The 19455-nt window shown below is 35.3% G+C and overlaps 1 protein-coding gene across 1 annotated transcript; it reads right to left on the bottom strand.

Moving 5' to 3' along the window:
• Positions 1–1749: 1749 nt before the first annotated feature.
• LOC102596442 (casein kinase I) lies at positions 1750–18297 on the bottom strand. The gene is made up of 14 exons (XM_006350631.2): positions 17775–18297; positions 17654–17694; positions 15427–15496; positions 15169–15317; positions 14998–15093; positions 14268–14338; positions 6987–7048; positions 6835–6898; positions 6651–6735; positions 6359–6485; positions 6155–6228; positions 6014–6077; positions 2857–2990; positions 1750–2708 (listed from the first exon to the last, which is right to left on the bottom strand). Exons 1-14 carry the CDS (start codon positions 17848–17850, stop codon positions 2430–2432), a joined length of 1392 nt encoding a protein of 463 aa, XP_006350693.1. The 5' UTR covers positions 17851–18297; the 3' UTR covers positions 1750–2429.
• Positions 18298–19455: the final 1158 nt, after the last annotated feature.

Here is a 19455-nt window from a genome sequence, read left to right as displayed (position 1 = left end):
TAGCATGATTTAGTACTTTTAAATTATGATCATTTTCATTATGACTTTGCAATATTTATTTTATATGATGATTTCATTATTATTTTTTATTGAATATTTTAGTGTCATCACTCATCTCATATTTTGTGTTATTTTCTTAAGAAACACCTTAGATAATTGTATTTTGGTTGGACTAAAGAAATATTTGGAGCACAAGTTAATTTTAATTATATGTTTGTATGAGAAAAAATCTGAGATTTATTAGTTTGGTTTGATTTATAAATTTAAAAATTCGACACAATGATTTGGTTTGGTATTTGAAAAACCCGAACCAACCCGAGGTTGAAAACCCGAAAAAATCCAAATTTTATTAGTTTGGTTTGGTTTATAAATTTAAATTTTTTACACAAATGGTTTGGTTTGATATTTGAAAAATCCGAACCAACCCAATCATATACACCCCTAAGTCAAGCATACCAAACGATCCTTACCAGTCTTAAAAAAAATATTATCACATCAATGTAAAAGTAATGACGAGGAACTTTTTATATTGAAGTAAATTGTGTTAAAATTCATTTGCTCCGTTCAAGGGCAGAGCTACTATATTGGTGCCATTTACGGGTAATACCTTTGCCAAAACCCAATAAAGTGTTTTTTTTATAAATTCAGAACCCACAAACTTATAATTCTAACTCCGTTTTTATTAATGAAAATAAGATAAATCGCACATTCAATTATTTTTATTGATCATTGAAGGATTGCTTTTGTGTGTTTTAACCACTTCTAAGGCATAATTCTCTTCCTTTTCTATTTTGTTCACACTATAGTTTGTTAGAACTGAAATTGAGAATTGATTTGTGTATTTTTGAGAGGTAGGTATATAGATACTTCTATGCAATTACGTGCATAGAATTCACTTTGTAATATTACAACGAATTTACGCTCACTTTTTAATAATTGATAGAAAAGTAGTAGTTGCAATGAGCCTATTTGTCATTTGATGAGAAAATATTATTTATGTATTAAAATTAGCATAAATTTACATATTAAAGGGTCTTTTGGTTGTTGGTAAGAGAACAGCTTTTTTTTCTGCCTTCAATCGCAGCCTATTCATCGAGAAGCCACTCACGGCACACTGCGAGATGGTCTTCTGGCACAGGCATACTACTAATCGATTCTTTGGGAATTCGTGATTGAATACAACCTAGAAAGAGTTGTACGCCTACATAACAGCCCTCCCAGCCCAAAGGAAAATGCCATTAAAATTAGCATAACCATATATTATTTGGTTGTTAAATGGGAGGATAATTTCCACGTAGAATATATAGCATAAGTCAAACAATATTTCGTCATTGTTTTCTCTTTTCCACATAAAATATAACATTGCTAATAATGTTTGGTCATGTTTTTTTTCCTCCACATAACTAATACAGGTATAAACCTATGAGAAAATATATATAGAATATTATTTTATGCAACACAGAAAATGGAATAACCAATACATGAATAATTAAACCCCGCATAACTTTTGTATTACTAATATTAATACCTACATAACTAACAATACTAACCCCTACAAGCTACATCACTAATACATGCATAACTAATTTTTGTGTTACTACTACCTGCAAAACTAATCCCTACACTAGTCGTATTTGTATAACTCTTACCGTCAACCAAACAATATTCTCTCATCTGAGAAAATAGCTTAACAATCTAAATAGCATTTCTTAGCACAGAAATACGAATGTGAACTCAAAAAAAAAAACATTTTCTTAAAGTTTAACTTTTGATTGAACTCTGGAAGAAGGCAAATGTTAAAGACGACAACATATCTTTCTCCACCCAAAGTTGATGGAAAATAGTCAACTGTACTGCCAATTTTTTCTCCCGCAACATCAATCAAGCTTAAAAACGGAGACCATCACCAAAATACATTTTTAACAAGATTTTTGTGACAGTATATACTATGCCAGTGATGGATCAGAGTCATTTCACTCCCTGGCTTGAAAGAGAGAAGTAAGCAATATGGTTTCATAGTTGCAATGGGATAGGAACAAGTTTTCAGGTCACAGATTTAAGCTACACCACACTTGAAGAGTTAATGGTAAGTACTTGAACTCACAGCTCCCTGAAATAATGGAACTATCAGCACAAGCACGAACTAGCTGCATGGAGCAATGTATACAGACATGGGGTATATTGACTCCAACGGTGATTAAGACAGGTCTCAAATAAACAAGCAAAAAAAACCTTCTCTGGTTGTTTGGCTAGGCACAAGGAAGCTGGGAAGAACATAATCAAGAGCGCCAATTTAGCGCTCCTCTATTAGGTGAAACCAGTTATGAGAATTTCACATTAGCTGGGGACAAAGGCCGATGATAAGAATGCTTAAAATGCCATTTTGGAAGTTTGCTACCTTGATGGGGCAGATTTTTAAAACATCAGTCTTATTTCCTTCTCCCTGTGCCAATAGTCAGCAGCTCAAAGCTCCTCAGGGCATGGTCCCTGCTCTCTTTTGCAACAGTAGCACGAGTAACAGACGATGATTTGGCTTCAAATCCAGGTTGAGTTTTTTGCGAAGTGGACAGTCGGCCGCTACTCGAACCCAACCGACCAGCACGATTCTCAGTGCGTTCACCAGAGGAGCTTGGTCGGCTGCTTGACATCACAGCCCTCCTCGATGTGCTGTCGGTGCGAGACACACGACCTCTTTCAGAATCAGCTTGCTGATGGAAAACCCAATTAGCTGTTAGACACTAGTAGAAATTCCACGTAGAACCAATTGATGAATGCAAATTGAAAAGACAACTGAAATAATGTGCAGGGCCACTGCTGCAACAACAAATACAAAAAGATATCAAGTCCATAGCTCACCACATCTCTGGAGGATGATAAATGCTCTGAAGATCTATGTCTCAAACGGTCCCCCGTAAAACCAGTTCCAGACACATTCTTTCGAGCAAATGCCTCCGCAGCACCAGAAAACTTATCTTTAATTTCCTGCCCCACTGCAAAAGATCAGACAAATGTAAGAATTAACTTCTGACTCTTGTCTGTTATCATGATTCACGATATTCAACTTATAGAACCAACTCCCTTCCAATCCCAAAAAAAAATTGTTCTTTTTTATTTTACTTGTGCTTCCTATTATTTACGCTCTCTTCTTTTTTTTCATGGGTATAGAGTAGATCAAGAAAAGCCCAAAACAAACAATTCTTGTTTTCATCACCAGTTATCTATTCCTTGATCAATAAGCACCTTAAGCTCCATTGCATAAAAAGGGGAAAAAGGAAAAACCACTCGCTTATTTAGCCAGTTGTGTTGAAGATATAATTAAATAATAAAAGTATGCTCTCTCGAATAGCTTAAGCTTTTAGATGAGATGGTCACACACTTCAACATGGTATCAGAGCAGACAGAGGTCCTGAGATCGAATCTCACCGCCACCCATATCAAAAAGAATTTCACGTGCTTGACTTATGAAAAAAAAATAAAAAATCAAGCCCGCACGTGAGGAGTCGTGTTGACGATATAAGTAAATAATAAAAATATGTTCTCCCTAATAGCTTAATGGTCACAGTCACACACTTCAACAAGTAGCAATACAGGCCATATCAATTTGTAGTTTATGGATGATGTGGTAAGTCAGAGGTACAATGGTTTTATTTTTTTTGGATAAAAGTCAGAGGTACAATGGTTAACCAATACAACTTATGAATTCTGCTATCTAACTTGATCCTTTAGCAGTTAACCAATTTATAAACATGGATATAGCTCATAAAGAGATATGCAAGAGGTTTCTTTATCACATCTCCTCTTCGCGGATGATACCCTGATCTTCTATGACCCACACATGTGATCGTTTATTTCTATTATGTAAATAATGTAAATATACCAACACAACTACGTCCTAATCCCAACTATTTAGCATCCCTCAAATGGTTTGTTTATTCCTATTATGTTCTGTACGCTCAACTTTTACAAAGATAATTTAAGTGCAGAATCAAGTCTACCAGATAGTCTAGATAATTGAGAAAGTTAAAAAAAAAGAAGACAAAGGATGGAAGAAAGTACCTATCAAAACCAGTTTACGTTACACTTATAAAATTGACAATATCAAACACTCCGACATTCTTTATATCTTTCTTTCATATCCCATCATCAATTGGTAAGAAGCTAGAGAAACTAGTGAGGAACTTCTACCACGGTGGGACAAGGGATAAGAGATATCACTTGATAGGGTGGGAGTGATGAATCCAATGGGAGTGGGAGCTTTTGGCCATTGGCATTGGAAGATTTACCACATTCAACCAAACTCTCGATTAACGATTATAGGGATTAGCAAATAAGGAGGTCACTAGAGTAAGGTACTTCTCTCTAAAATATTGATATCATGAATACAAGTTGCTCGAATACATAGGTTTCACGTTGAAACTTGACAATGGTAATAGGATACGATTTTGGTTAGACATATAGTGAGGAGACATGAACAAAAAGAAGAATCTCCAAAGTATAATCTTTAGAAGTTGACAAACATAGCACAATAATGGAAATGTTTAGGAGAAAAGGAGGACAAGTGTTTCATGAAATTTCAAGTGGCAAAAGGTGGAGGATTTGTGGCTTAGGTCGCAGGTTCAAGCCCCACACCATGCAAAGCGAAGCCCGGTATTTAAGTGGAGAAGGGTAGAGGGGCGGGCCCATTATCCACCGAGTTTAGAAGGCTGTGATTGGTCCAAAGGGCGGGTCACAGACGGATTTCTCGGTAATAAAAAAAAAAAAAAATTCAAGAGGCTTAGGCTTATTCATGACCCGAATGGGACAAAGCAGACGACTTCCTTCACAAGATATATAACCACATACAAGCGGGAAAGATGAGAATTATCCCGAAATGGATAAGAATCAAATTACTTTTGACGGGTAAATCGTACTACAATCACTTGCTCAATGGATGTGATCAAAAGGCCTTTAAGAAAATCAATACGACTAAGACAATTAAGAACTTTCTTTACCTGATGCAATGTGAGATATAATCCTTATAGTGGACAAATTGAGAAGGAGATGTAACATAACGAATTGGTGTTGGGCGTCTATCACTTCTTTTTTTATTTTTGAGAAAGCTATCAGGCATTAGTGATTACTACACTGCAATTTTGCAGTAAATCTACAGGCCTTAGAATACTCTTTGTTAAATATAACCTAGGTACCACTAAAACAGTGTGGTGGATGATATGGTTTTGGAGGTTGGAAAAGCTGGATGCCAAAAGGAAGAAGATCCAGAAGGCAACTGCTCTTTAAATGGTTCAGACTTCAGACAACTTGATGAGAGAGAAAATATAAAATGTCTGGAGGACAGGACAAAACCTGCATGGTAAGTAACAGTAAACTTATTCATTTGTATTTTATCTAACGAAAATATTCCATTTTGTGTTATAGTTGGATTGGATATTTTTGGGGGAAATTGATATTTAAAGGTGACATTATCTTAGTGAGCTATTCAATGAAAAGAATTTGATTTATCACGCAATATATAACGAGCCTATCTTCGGTTAAGATATATCAAATCAAATTTTGTCCCAGTTTTGCTGAGGTAGCACCTACTTTTCAACTTTACAAAACCATAAATGAACGAAATTTTATTTGATGGATTTCATCAAGCTAATAGAAGCTGTAACAAACCCATTGCGCTTATCTATAGGAATCTATGCATGTGAGCATGGGACAGAGCATTCATCCTCCAAGATAAAGGAATAAATGCCCCGAGTTATAGCAAATGTGAATGCTTGAGCAATGCACCCCACTCTTTCCCTCTCTGCAAGTTTGCCTGTGGTATCAAGCAAACCCCGGAGAACCACTAATTATTAAATTGACATTGTAGAGCTGCAACCAGTTATGGCTTATTTCGCGAAAAAAGCTTAAATTAGACTGGAGATGAAGGAAAACCACCAAGACCCCAAAGTTGAATGAATATCATATATAAGCAGCTCAAGCTGTTTGCAACTCAAAGCTCTGTCCCTCTAGGGAAGAGGAATACCTGGGGGCTTCTCCGCTCTTTCAACAGATGGTCCTGGGTTCAAAGGTAATCTCCCAATTGGTTGCTGGAAAAAGACATCAAATGTTAGAAAATTGCCTCTTAGGGAGGCCAAAATCAAGTCAGCAGATTAAAGAGACAGACCCGTCCTCTTGAAGTGGAGCTAATTTGTGGATACTTCAATGTCGTCCAGTCAAACACATAGTCAAATTGATAACCTGCCACAAGTACACCAACTTTTTTATGAAAAAAGGTGATAGAAATTAATATTACTAGAAAGGACACAGAAGTAGCAATCTAGAAGAATAGATGACTGAAACGACTAGCATCACCACATAGAAAGTGTACCTTCTCTAATGAAAAGGTCACGGAAAAGCCTCTTCAGGTACGAGTAATCCGGCTTGTCATCAAACCGCAAAGATCGGCAGTAATGAAAATATGATGTGAATTCTGATTGATAGGATTTGCAAAGTACCTGTTAATAGTCAACAGAAACCCATTGAACTATGTTGCTTATGCAATTTGACGCATACACAGTGCAAATTTAGGGCCGCAGCACTTTCGTCTAAATCAGACTTTCAAGATCTCATATAAAGAATTTCTCATGAACAACATAATGTACAAAAACAAATTAATGTACCTCTATAGGTGTAAGCATCTTCTTCTCGCTGATCTTGTCATATTTCTGCTTTTTGGTGCCAGCTCTCAGACCTTGCCATGGAAGACTGGTATGGGCAGCAAATGCTTAGGCGCAGAAGAGAAGTAATTCATATCGAGAAAAAAAGGAAAGGAACCAAGAATCAACTAAAACTCTAAGTCTCAACCTTCCCCTCAGAAAATACATAAGCACGTAGCCAAGGGACTCTAGATCATCTCTTCTGCTTTGTTCTACAATCAAGCAATAGAAAGGAAGTCAAACTAAATACAAACCAAGAAAATATGAATAGATGCTGAAAATAATTTCATCTGTACTTACCAACTCCAAGATGGGTGTTAACACTTGCATAACGAGCTGTGCCTGTGAGGTTTTTGTTTTCCCTGAATATGAAAGACATAGTTCATTCAACCAATCATAATTAACCGCAGTCATCCAACCAATCCCCATCTAAAGGGGAAAAGACAAGATTTAAGAAAGAAAAGCATCATAGGGAAGAAATGTCAAAGCTTAAAAGTTCCAACTTCATTTAATGGGATATCCACCCTTTTAAGATCGAAACTTTATGTAACAAAAAATGCCAAAAAGAAAAAAGGATTTATGAGCAGCCTCCAAGCAGGAAGAGGCGTACTTCACTATTTTTCATTTCTTAGGAACATAAACTCCATAGTCCATATGTAATGAAAATCTCAAAAGTATCGACATGACAGCAGGGGCGGCTCAACAGATCTCGAGGCCTAAGGCAAAATCATATTAAGAGGCCCTTAAATTTATTTTATAAAGTTTATACACTAACAGGAAAAATTATTTTCTACACAATAGATTAATCATTTAAGACAAAAAATAACAATTTTCACACACACAAAAAGAAAAGGAAGAAGAGTACAAAAAATAAAGTGATGGATTATCGATGTTAAGCTTCAAAATTCAAATTTAAACTTTAATTTGGCTATCATCACAAACAAGAAAAAGAAAAGAACATACATAACTTAATAGTTGAAGTTTTGAACATGGATAGTAACAAAAATATATACACCTTCTTATCAAATATGTGATCAATTTAAATGATATAATTCTTTTAAATTATATAATTCATTCCATTGAGTAGCACTCATTGGTGAATATCTAAAACAAATTATAAAATTTTCATATAATATATTAAATTAAAACGAAAAGGAAACTTGTGCATGAATGTTTTTGTGTTCACGCAGTTTAAGAAAAGGTTGAAAAAAATTCATTATGTTTTCAATATATATAACTTAGTTCCTATGTAAAAATGATAAAATTTAAAATTGGAAGTTAAAACAAATATATCAAATAATGAGTGAAAAGATTATGAGAATTTATGAACTTATTGATAAAAAATACTCTCAAACAAATTATAATAAAAAATATACAATAACAATTTTATTTATATAAATTATATTAATATATAATAAAATCAATAACAATAATTTAAATAAATTTGGGGCCTTCAAATTTTTGAGGCCTAAGGCAATGGCCTCACTGGCCAAGCCTTCAGAGTCGCCCCTGCATGACAGTCAGTTAAGATCCCCAAGGGATAGCTTTGAATGATCCAATCTAGTTTCTGCAAAATGGGATTTTTGGAGCAATTTTTTGTTTCTTAAATGACTATGCACAAAAGAGATAATATTTATGTCTCATACATAAGACTACTCTTCTTGTACTCTGGAATGGTTGCCCAACTCACAGTTGATTGTGTCTGAACATTTTCTTGTTTCGTCAGCTGATGCATGACCCAAGATTGCCCGAAAAATTATATGTTACCAAGTAAATTTTTCTCCAATAGAATGCAGTGACTGTATATTAATCGTTTATCACTAAAAGCGCATCTCTGTTTAGATGTCCATGTCTTGTCCTATGTGACTTCTGTGGGTACAATCTCAGCAACATTAATGGTACCAAAGGATCCACTGAGAAATTAATTTCAAGGTAAGAAGCTTCTTGGGAACAAATTTTCAACGGCATTCGTATAGGACACAACTTGCAGCAAGGTTTTAAGATCTGCCCAGTATCAACAAGGGGGAAATGATAAATATTGTTTGCACAAGAAATTACTTCAAATGCCTCTCATTCTCAGCCTGGCACCTACTTAGGAAAAGTCAATGCACTCTTTGGAGTGCTAACATTTGGAAAAAGCCTTGCAGCTTGGTAAGGTTACAGCTAAATCATTTTTTTGCAGAATTCACTCTCTTTGACAAGATTTATAGCTGCTACACTAATACATGTGATACATAAGATACACACACATATTAACAGCCACCAATCACCTCTTAAACAACACCAACCAATTCAGTTATGCCCACCCCTACTACTACTTAGAAAGGATGAAAAAAAACCTCAAGAAGCTTCATTCAGTAGCCCAAATAAAATTGAGGCAATATATAAATAGTATGTCCACAGTGAGAAGTCTTAGGATGCGAGTTTGATGCCACCTCTCATTTCTAGCACTTAGACTCAGAACCACCTTTGACTCTTTTCATCCAAGTATTACCCTAACAAAAGGGATGCCATGCCAGTATGTCACAACTGATAATTTATAAGGACATGATAACAAAATAGCACCATTTTTTTACAGGTGAAAGATGCTTTTAGGGGTCATTTGGTTTGTGAACAAGTTATACTGGAATTATAACGTGGGGATTATAATATGGGAATAAAATAATGATAAGGACATGATAACAAAATAGCACCATTTTGTATAAGCGAACGGATGCTTTTAGGGGTCATTTGGTTTGTGAACAAGTTATACTGGAATTATAACGTGGGGATTATAATATGGGAATAAAATAATGATAAGGACATGATAACAAAATAGCACCATTTTGTATAAGCGACGGATGCTTTTAGGGGTCATTTGGTTTGTGAACAAGTTATACCGGATTATCATGTGGGGATTATAATATGGGAATTAAATAATGATACGATTATTTAGTGGGTGTACTTTTATTGATAGAATGTTTGGTTATTCGGACAAAGAATGGGATATACAGGGTTAATGTAAACCATGATTTTACACAAGATTAACTTGGATAAACTTTTTTTTTCAAGTTTAACCTTCATTTTCTTAAAAGAGTCCATTTGGCTTAGCTGGACTTAAGTGCCTTTTAAGTACCAAGTGTGGAAAAAATATTTTGAGTGCTGGAGTTGATTTTATAAATATACACTTATGTGTTTGGATAGAAGTATTCAAACTGAAAATAAGATGTTAATGTGTGAGGTTAAAAACTGTTTTTCCTGTTAAAATGACTGAGATAACCTTAATCATGTTAAGTTTATAAAGGAGTAGATTGCTATAAGATTTTCAATTCTAAGCTGATTCACATACAAATTAATTTATGTCTCATTCCGTTTAGAATTCTACATTGATTGATAATACTTTTTTAATAAATAAAAATTATTTATTAAATATCATACAATAATTAGATTTTATATTATCCTAATATTCATCTTAAAAGCTTCCATCTTGCCAACCCAAAGCACCACACTACGAAAAGAAAAGAAGTTCCTTTTAACTTAAAGAATGAAGATAAAGGATAGCTAACAAAACAATAATCCACATCATTTCAAGATACGAAAACAAAAATCAAACTTTGCAAAGCATAGAATACTCTTCTTTTTTTCCCACAGTTGGGTCCAAAGTGGGAAATGGCAGAGGTAAGGTGGAGGAAAGAACAAAGGAAGAAAACAAAGACATTACGGCTTCGTTTGGTTGGGAACAATTTATCCTTATCCCAGGATTGTTATCCCACCCTCAATGTGGGATAAAACTAACACTACAATCCCGGGATGAGTTATCCCGTGATTTTATCCCAATCAATCATGGATAAACTCATCCTAAAATTAATTTCAGGGTTAGTTGTCCCTTATCCCCTACCAAACGAGCCCTTAGAGTTATAGCTCTTTGTTCGAAAGGATATTTTGGAAAATTTTAAGTGTAAAGGGGCAACAATGTAAATTACTTGGTCATATCCAAATAGCCTCAAGCTAAAAAATATATAAGTTGGTCAATCCCAAACTCATGGATTTTGGCTTAAAGACACTTGGCTTATAAGGTTAACAGGTGTTTGACCCAAAATAAACCAGAAAGTGCAAACACATGATAAGCATTGGACTAGTGCAAATGTGTTTTTTTTGTTGTTTTATCTCAGGACTAGTAATGCTCAATGTTATCAAAGGCGAAAAGCGCAAAAAGGCTCTAAGGTCCGTGGGACTTGAAGCGCAAAGCGAATAAAGTGTGGGCTTTAATGAAAAAAGGCGCAAAGGGAGAAGAAAATACAAATATATATGTTTAGTCCAAGACTAATAATTATAGACATGAATGACAAATATATGACCAAAGAAATTGAAATTTTTTTTATGCTAAAGTGAAATATCAATTGTTTAGTGTCACTTCTTCATAAGAGGTTCATTGGCGCGGAAAAGTTTGCCTTAGAACCTTGATGTCGACACTGAAGTGCACATAAAGCGAGGCGAAGCGCTCAACACGTTTTAAGCCTCGCTTCAGGGCTTAAGCGCGCTTAAAGTGCGCCTTTGATAACACTGGTAATGCTGGATTGTTATCCAACATAGAGTGTAGTACGAAATAATGCCACAATTGTGGTACAAACAGTCCCCGGATTGCTTATACCGAAACAAAAAACTCAACCAAACGTGAGATAAAATAATCCTACATTTTGTTGACGGATTAGTATCGTTTATCCTTGTAACCAAATAACCCCTCAAGTGCTGACAAAGCTTGTTCAGTGCTTTGGGATTATTTAAAGAGTATTATTGCTTAGAACTTTAAATGATCCAGACACTCTTCCTCCATCAGTGATAAAGGAAAATCTCGCGAAGGGCCAGAACTTTCTTTAAGGCTCACAAAAGGAAAGAATTCTCTATTTTTAATTTGTTAGAAGTCCCACATCAGTAGAGGGATGGATAATGGGTCTCCTTAAATGATCTTGGGTAATCCTCCCTCATGGACTAGCTTTTGGATGAGTTAGGACCAATGTTCATTTCTTAACATGGTATCGGAGTTTGGTTAAGGCCAGTGACAATGACAGAAATTTTGAAATCATTTTTTTTTACTATTTTTCTTGGTTGTCCGAATAGATCTCAGCAGGGACGCCCTTTAGGAATAGATGGCTGATTGTCTCAGTTTCTTCACCACACATGTAGCACTTTGAGCATAGGTTTAACATTTCTCTTGCTAAGATTGTCATGTGTCAACACCACTTCCCGGGCTAACAACCAGTTGAAACATGCTACTCTATAGGGTATTTTAACTTTCCATATGTTCTTCCAAGTTCCAAGGCCAGTTGTCCATCTATTGAAGGTCTCTATTGAGAAGCTTATAAGCTGAACTAACTCTGAAGCATCCTCTACAATCTAATTGCACCAAAGTCTATCAGGGGCTTCCTTTGTGCCTTTGAATTCTACCAGGGTTCTGAACAACTCAACTAACGTATCCACTTCCCAATCATTTAGGTTTCTTCTGAACTGGAAGTTCCATCCCTGTGTTGATCATGCTCCTTCTACTGTTTTATCTTGCTGTAGATCCAGGCCATAGATGATTGGAAAGAGATCTTTCAAACAAGAATTAGCAAACCATTTATCCTCCAAGAAAGATGTTGTGTAGCCATTAACTACCCTGATAGAAGTGTGAGCCTTCATCAGAGGCCAAAGTATTCTTATGGATCTCCATAAGCTCACTCCATAGGGGGAATTTACTTCCTTTGTTATCCACTTATTATCCTCACCATATTTACTTCCAACCTGTTTTTCTAGATTCCAGCAGCTGTTTGCTTCCAGATTCCGGCGATTGCAGACTTTCCAGATTCCAGTAACATCTACATTGTGTCCCTCAGTTCAGATATCTTAGTTCTAAACCTATGGTTTCCAGCAACCCCACCATTGAACCCTTGATAGGTAGTGCAAACTACTTATCTTGGTCTTCCTCTGTTCAGTTTTGGTGCAAGGGACAAGGCATTCAGGACCACTTGGTCAAACAGGCTAAGGATCTTGATGGAAAAGACAAGGGTGAATAGGAGAAGATTGATACTCAATTGTGTAGTCAACTATGGAAATCTCTACTATGAAGTTGATGTTTTCCTACCATTTCAAAATCCAAACTTGCTTCTTAGTTTGGAAAAGGCTTGTGGGCAATACACAAATGACATCTCTGATTTTATAATGGTATTTCTCAGCTGACTAACCTTAAAAAGTAGGATTCGGATATGTCTACCTATCTTGGACAAGTTCAGGCGGTTATGAAAGAATTTAATGAGTTGATGGCCGCTACTCTAAGTGTTGAAAGACAATTGGAGCAATGTACGAAGCTGTTTTTAATTGTTACACTTATTGGACTTCCATCTGAATCTTTTTTTTTTGAGATAAAGATGATTGTGTATTCAGAATAGACTCATCATCAAACAAATGATGAGCATAGATCACCTACAATCTCCTCAGAGCATGTCAAAACTGTCATGTCGGAAATTACAAATTACCTATGAAATCAACAAAAAGTTCTATATCCCTCACCACACATCTTGTTTACACCAAAAATACAAAAGAGTAAGACAATTCATTCTAATCTTCCATCTGATCTTGACTTGGTGCGAGATCAAATTTTGGCTAGCCCCATTGTTCCTATTTGGATGACTTGTCTCGATTACTATGACTGAATGCACCACTTATGGCATATAGGCATCTCATCATACCTGCAGACTCATTTGTTCTAGCATCAGACTACATTTCAGACTGGAAATAGACATGGAGGTCGCTCTGGGAAACCTCGGTCAAGGTGTAGGATTACAACAAATTGAGTTGTACCCGTGATGTGTAATACTCTCCACATGGTATCAAAGTTAGGTCCATCTCAATTCTATGTTCACCGATGTTGGGCACCCTTATTATATTGTCCACACTTCAGTTAACGATGTCCAGATGTGCAGGGGAGTGTTAGAAGTCTCACATCAGTAAAAGGATAGATAATTGGTCTCCATTATATGATCTTGGGTAATCCTCCCTCATGAGCTAGCTTTTGGGGATGAGTTAAGCTCAATCTTCATTTCTTAACATAATTTAGTACTATAGGAATCCTGGCTACACAAGCATTGCTAAATTTCATCTTGACATTTTAAAAAAGTCAATATTTGAGAAGTTAATAGTTGGTCTAAAAATCAACAAAGTAGGTCCTCCATTCCTTGCTAAATATAGATTTTCACCTATAAATAGAATGTTATCCATTCCTCCATTAACTTATAAAAGACAAACGCTCCATACAGAGTTTACCAAACAGGTTTTTAAATATCCCCTGAGCAGATATGTTATTCCCATGGAACTCTCCAAATGAAAAATACTGAATACTGAAGCAGGATTATAAAATCAAATGTTCTCTACTCCAACAGGTCCAAAAATGAAGTAGCAGAAAAAATGGACTACAAAAAAGATTCAAAGCATGTCTCTTTGTTATCAGGTAATCATTTTCAATACCAAAAACGTTTGTTTTATTGTACAAAGACCTAATCATAGTAGAAGGAAAAAATCCAATTTAGTTGCATATCAATTCTTTAAGAAAAAAAGCATATATTATACCTGTAGGGTATGTGCTTATGTGTATGAAGATCTCTATACTTCTTGGCAAGACCATAGTCAATGGCATATACCTGTTATAGCACGATGAGAAAAATGAAAAACAAACACTGGTTAAGCAACGCAGGATTTATAACATATGATACGTTTACTTATGCTCTAAAAGGAATGGATACAGAAAAAGAATAAGAGGGAAAGAGAAGTTCAGCTATACACTTTTAAGTTTTAAGCAATCAGTGAAGTTTCAAAGGGCTCGAAAGATTAGCCTCGGTAAAATTAAAGGATAACAACATAAACGTTGAAGAAAAAAGAAGAAAACGCAAGATTGCTATTAAAATGCCACAGAACCCATCATTAGTTCTGTCGACAAGCACATACTCATAATGCAACTTCAAACAAAAGAATGTAAAATTTTCAACTGATGATCACAAAAATTGTGTCAAACGTAAGAGAGTAGCAAAAATGTTACTCCTCCATCCCAAATTAAAAATTCCAAGTTTAAGTGAAACACAAAGCAAAATATGTTTAACTTCACTTTTTTTTTATAAGTAAATATGTTTAGCTCCACTGATGCTGAAGAAATCTGTACAGACTCTTAGAATGAAATTCCCTAAACCTAAGATTACCAACTTGTCTAAATCCTCGGCGGGTAAACATGGACATACTCACATAGTTATAAAGAACATCATAAAGAGCATACTTGATTAGCTTTTTTTTTTGGTAAGTAGCATACCTGATTAGCTTTACGCCCTAAACCCATTAAGAAGTTATCAGGCTTAATATCACGGTGAAGAAATCCTCTTGAATGCATATATTCAACCCTATTAATCTGCATATAAATTATAATGAGCCTTAGACAAGCCAGCCACAACAATCATACAAGTGATTAATTTATACTACTGACCAACTGATCTGCCAGCATTAGGACTGTTTTCAATGTGAACTTCCTATTGCAATAGTTAAACAAGTCTTCCAAACTTGGCCCAAGAAGATCAATAACCATGGCACTGTATTCACCTTCAACTCCAAACCATTTGAGGTGGGGAATTCCCGCTTAAAAGTAAAAAAAAAAAAACAATACCAAGCCATATCAGTTTTAAGTTAAGAAAAAGAAAAAGAATCACCAGTAATGAAAAGCGAAATGGCATAAGCAATTACTCACTTCCTCCTTGTAGAAGCATATACAGCTTTGATTCATAATGAAGCTGAGGGTGCTTCGTCTTAACTGATTCCTGGGAAGCAATAAATTAGATTCTGGAAATAGTAAAGCCCACATCAAAGAATCAAACCCCATAACTAAACATAGTATTTGAAACACACAATTACAAAAATTGTAAGAGAAAGCATTTCTGAGAAACTTTTATTGAGACTGGTAATGACTATAAATATATAAAGATAGTATATAAAAAAGTTGCACCATAAAAGTGCAAAAAGACTTTACAAAACCCAACCAAGCTTAGGCTACTGCTTCCCAAGGATCCTAACATAACAACTAGTGATTCGGCCTCCTCAGCATAGCTTTCTTTACATCAAAAATAAAACCAAAGAAAATACAATTCATCTTGATTGTCTGCACAGAATTGTATTTGCCTTGGTGGCCGGAATAACTTCGGTGGAGAACAAAATCCGGGAAGCGAGGCTGAGATGGTTTGGGGAGGAGATGCACGGATGCCCTGATGCGGAGGTGTGAGACATTAGTTTTGGATGGTTACCGGAGAGGTAGACCGAAGAAGTATAGGAGAGAAGTGATTAGATAGCACATGACACAGTTTCACCTTATCGAGGACATGATCTTAGATAGGAGTAGGTGGAGTACACGGATTAAGATAGATTGCCAGTAGGTAGCAGTGCATTGTCTTGTTGTTCGTCCATATTAACAGACATAGTATTGCTCCTGCAATTTCTTGTCCTTCGATTTATGTTACTACTTGTTATTTCTTGTGCCTCAACCTAAGTTGATCAGACTCTTCACTTTCGGTGCCGCACCCGCGTCGACACGACGTGGGTGTGGGTGTGGTATCCGTACCCGATTTGGTCAACCGGTTTTGGATACTTTGACCAAATTCGAGGGAGAAATTTTGGAAAAATTTAATGATATATGTAATCAAAACTTTCCTTTTATATATATATTTCCTTTTATATATAAATTGAAATTGATGAAAATGGAAAACCTTGTATATATAAATTTCTATTGTCACTCCCTTTCCTTTCATCTCCTTCCAAGATTCTCCTCTTGATCATTATTTTCTCCCAAGTTCTAAACATAATATCTCACAATTTAGGTTTTATAACTCCTTCCAAGATTCTCCTCTTGATCATTATTTTCTCCTGAGTTCTAAACATAAAATCTCATAATTTAGGTTTGCAAGCTATTGCATAGGAGCGGGGGTTTTACCCTGTGCGCACCCAAAGGGTAGCGGCTGAGGGTTTTCCTTGTCATCAAAAAAAATATTAGGTTTTATATCTCTTTTTTTAGCCAAATCCCTGCACTCGTATCCAGACATGGATCTGTATCCCCGAATCATAAAATTTAGGTCATAGAGGATCCAATCTCTGGATCCACACCCATATCGGACACCGCACCCTAGTCCGAGCAACTTAGGCCTTAACTATTGTATTGTTTAGTTGTAGTTTTCGTTCTGTTATTTTTGTTATTGTTTCTTGTATTTTCATTACTTCCTTTTTGGAACTGTTTTTCTTGAGTTGAGGGTCTATCGAAAACAATTTCTCTACCTCTGAGGAAGGAGTAGGTGTGCGTACACTCGACCCTCCCCAGACCCCACTTTGTGTGACTACACTGGATATGTTGTTATTGTATTTGTCTTCAAAAGCTCTATAGTTACTCTCCTTCCAAATAGCCCATCATATGCAAGCAAAGCATTTGTGAGAAACTTAACCATTGACAATAGAAGAATAGATGTGATAATGCATCATATTGAGGTGCCTCCCCAACCCATATGCTTAATTTCAATTAAGAATATTTTTTTTATTTTTTTGATAAACGAGATATCCGTTTGTGACCCGCCGCCCTTTGGACCAATCACAATCTTCTAACCTCGGTGGATAATGGGCCCTCCCCTCTACCCTTCTCCACTTAAATACCGGGCTTCGCTTTGCGTGGTGTGAGGGCTTGAACCTGAGACCTAAGTCACAAATCCTCCACCTTTTGCCACTCGAGCTAGGCCTTACTCAATAGACAGAACCAATATATTTGCCATTTCCAGTAATCAACTCTAACATATAGCTGGACCCAGCTAGTTCGAAATTGAGTCTTGATTGGGGATATCCCTTATCTAGTTTTTAAAAAATCATCTTTTACACACTTTACACCATCATTACATATAGAATCTTTTAAGCTGTTAGCTAAATCAAAAAAAAAAAAAACTCACCAGCTTGACAGCAACTTCTTCTCCACTTTGTATATTCACACCTGATGATGACAGATAAAAGGTAAATACAAACCTAAACACACACAGTATTATACATGAATACAATCGAAATTGGGATTACCTAAATAAAGCTCCCCAAAAGATCCACTGCCGATCTTCCGACCCAGCTTATACTTACCACCAATTACAGAATCCATACTTAAATTCCTAACAACAATTACCCCTTCATCAATTATACAATGCAAAAAGTAATCGCAGATCCGGTAAAATCAACTATCACCCAAAATGCTTCTTTTTGGAAGGAAAAGTTGTTCAAGAACTCTATACATACTTGCAAACACGTATTTTCTGATTAAAAAATAAGAGAATAATTTAACCAAAAAGACAAAAAGGAATCTGGGAAGGATAAGGTGAATATAGAAATGCTAGTGGGTTTTGCAGTAGGTAAAAACTGGAGATGCCAAGAAAATGGTGGAAATGAGAAAGAGCGAAGTGGAGATGAGAGAGAAAGAAGAGAGAGAATGTGAGAATTGATTCTTTAAGACGAAGGGATTTTGGGTAAGAAGAGAAGAAGAAGAAGAAGAAGAAGGGGAGGAGAGAAGATGACGTTGAGTTGAGATGCGGGGTAGTATGGTCATAGCCATAGGGCTTTATTACGCTTGTGAATCACCAAATCATTTCTTTTTCTTTATTTGTATTTGCTTAGTTAAATTCTACATATATGATTAAAAAAAATTAGGACATAAATTAATGATATACGTATTTGATATGGAGATATATTTTGATATATTTGGTTAATTCAAAAATTTCAAAAATAAGTTATTATGAAAATGAACTCGTTAATAGAAGTAAAAAAAAAAATTGGGAAACAAATAAGCTATTATAAAAATGAACCTTTCAAACTTAATTCTTACCATTGTTTGTCGCCCCAACCCCAACTCCCTATTTCTATCGGTCTTCATGACATTTTGCTCATAACTCTGTATTTTTATTTGTCTTCATGACATTTTGCTAAATAATATTTAAATACTTTTGATATAATGTTTTTCTTGTTTACTAAGAATCAAACTGTGGAATCAGATTGCTCGTCTTTATGAAGATTCTTGATGAAAAACTATTGAATTTTGCTCTAGATGTTCTTTCTATTTTCTAAAAAAAAAAGGATAATTATGAAGAGTTTGGGAGTTTCTATATTTACATTGACTTATCCAATCATGTTAAGGCCGCTATAGCATCCTCGAGCGACTACTTTTTTTTCTAAATCATGCTATTACGACGTGTCAGTCGATATAGCAACTTGCATGGGACATAACCTCAAAAATTCTTTCAAAATAGAATATTTCGCAACACATTTTAAATTTTGAAATAGTCAAATCGACCTCTTCACATCAAATTAAATATTGGATGTTCTACTCACATGAATTCATTTCTGTAGAGCCCTATGGACTCATTAATGTCTTAACCAATAGAAAAATCAATCTAAGTTTAAAAATTTTATATACTCTTTTTCCGAATTACCCTCAACTTTACCTTGTTCATATTTCATTTGAGACTGACTTAAGTTAGAATTTTCAATTATTTATTTCAAAATTTATCTGGCCCAATTTATTTCATTAATGATTTACTCATAACAACTATGTGGGGCATTACATCTATCTCATTTTTCAAAAGCTCAAGTTGTAAAATTAGAAATTTATTTTGAGCAACTTTGTTTGTTTCGAGCTCGAGTACTCATTGATTAAGCTATTACTTTCTCTCTATTTTGGTCTTCAATCAATTGCAACATTTTCCCTTGTTCACCA

This window comes from Solanum tuberosum, unplaced genomic scaffold (genome assembly GCF_000226075.1).
Source record: "Solanum tuberosum cultivar DM 1-3 516 R44 unplaced genomic scaffold, SolTub_3.0 scf00125, whole genome shotgun sequence".
Taxonomy (NCBI): Eukaryota; Viridiplantae; Streptophyta; class Magnoliopsida; order Solanales; family Solanaceae; genus Solanum; species Solanum tuberosum.
This window is presented reverse-complemented; position numbering and strand designations above follow the sequence as displayed.

What these genes read in the sequence shown, in the direction of transcription:
- LOC102596442 (XM_006350631.2), bottom strand. Translation starts at nt 17,850, where the DNA reads ATGGATTCTGTAATTGGTGGTAAGTATAAGCTGGGTCGGAAGATCGGC. An exon ending in AAGAAGTTGCTGTCAAGCTG is followed by an intron (nt 15,497 to 17,653) that starts GTGAGTTTTTTT and finishes ATTGCTTCCCAG; the next exon opens with GAATCAGTTAAGACGAAGCA. An exon ending in TGACCTTTTCATTAGAGAAG is followed by an intron (nt 6,229 to 6,358) that starts GTACACTTTCTA and finishes TACTTGTGGCAG; the next exon opens with GTTATCAATTTGACTATGTG.